The sequence below is a fragment of the Sinocyclocheilus rhinocerous genome, unplaced genomic scaffold, assembly GCF_001515625.1.
Source record: "Sinocyclocheilus rhinocerous isolate Xijiao unplaced genomic scaffold, SAMN03320098_v1.1 C36555682, whole genome shotgun sequence".
Classification (NCBI taxonomy): Eukaryota; Metazoa; Chordata; class Actinopteri; order Cypriniformes; family Cyprinidae; genus Sinocyclocheilus; species Sinocyclocheilus rhinocerous.
The window spans coordinates 1-1,289 of record NW_015783032.1 but is presented as its reverse complement, the minus strand read 5'-3'; the positions used below and the strand labels follow the sequence as shown (position 1 = coordinate 1,289).

Below are 1,289 nucleotides of genomic sequence, written 5' to 3'. Positions count from 1 at the left end.
ACCTACGGCGTAACACTGAAGTCACTGAAAAATACTCACCACTACACACAGATCATTTCTCAATATATATAAATATTATTAATTGAACAATACTATTTGATGAACAATAATAACCATTATACAAGCATAGGAAGTTTGCAGAATAGGAAATAGACAAGCAAACAATTCAGAATTTAAGTTAAATAAAAATACAAAGTTATGAAGCTGAGCACTCAGCCAAAATGACTTGCCCAGTAACAAATAACAGATTCATTAAACCAAAGATTGCCTGTTAGATATACCCCAAATTAATTATATATCTCATGTTTAACCACTATACAGAGTAATCATAACCAACAGCGAATGTCAGAAGGACTTGCCGATATAAGGCTGTTCTCAGAGAGATACATGAGCACTGACTGCATGGTGATAACCCAGACTTCACAACTCCAAAAATGTCAGAGCAAATTTTCAAATAGGTGCTATCTTCATAAACTGCAGATTTGAGGTTTAAACAACTACATTTTGACCTGAAAACAACAACAAAAAATCTTAAAATTACATTCTGTGAAACAACAACAGTAGTATTTCAAAAATTATAGTGGGTTTTCTCCACCATGACCACACTCTGGGAGAAATGCTGGATGTCTAGAACACACAGACACACACAGTCCAAGTGCTGATACTGGTTCAAACCACAAAAAATAATGTTATTAAATAGGGGAAAATAAATTTTTATTTATGAGACGGGAATATGAATCTTCGTTTAAGAAGTCTTTTAACAGACACAATGAACTCCTCAGTCATGAATGTGTAGATTATAGGGTTAAGCATTGGAGGAAGTGCAGAAGTCAGAGAAAGATTAATGATCCTTGTGTTCGTGTTAATAAAGGGCCAAAATGCATATGTAAAAGTGATGGGTACATAAAATATAGCCACTAATATTAAATGAGCAGAACATGTCTTTGTGGCTCTTTGACGGTCTTGTGGGGTTGTGATTTTGAACAATGTCACAGCTATGCATGTATATGAAAAGATAATAAAAGCTACTGGAAACCCAAGGATGATTGCTGGGAACACACTGGCTATCACAGAGCTTAGGAAATTATTGTTACAAGCTGAACGATATATTGGCCCATGGTCACAGTAGAAACTGTTAACAGTGACAATAAATTTGCAGAACGAAAGTCTGCTCATGAAATTTACTCCAATGATTGTTAATAATAGTACTAGTGTCCATGAAGCACCAATTATAACAAGCATTAATCTGTGGGTCACAATCATATGATACCTCAGTGGTAATGAAATAG

General features: G+C 34.7%; 1 protein-coding gene across 1 annotated transcript; it reads right to left on the bottom strand.

The window, feature by feature from the left end:
- Positions 1-714: 714 nt before the first annotated feature.
- Positions 715-1,281, bottom strand: LOC107736199 (olfactory receptor Olfr180-like; the record flags this gene model as incomplete). The annotated part of the gene is made up of 1 exon (XM_016547675.1): positions 715-1,281. A coding segment is annotated over one exon (567 nt), but the record flags the coding sequence as incomplete, so codon positions are not given.
- Positions 1,282-1,289: the final 8 nt, after the last annotated feature.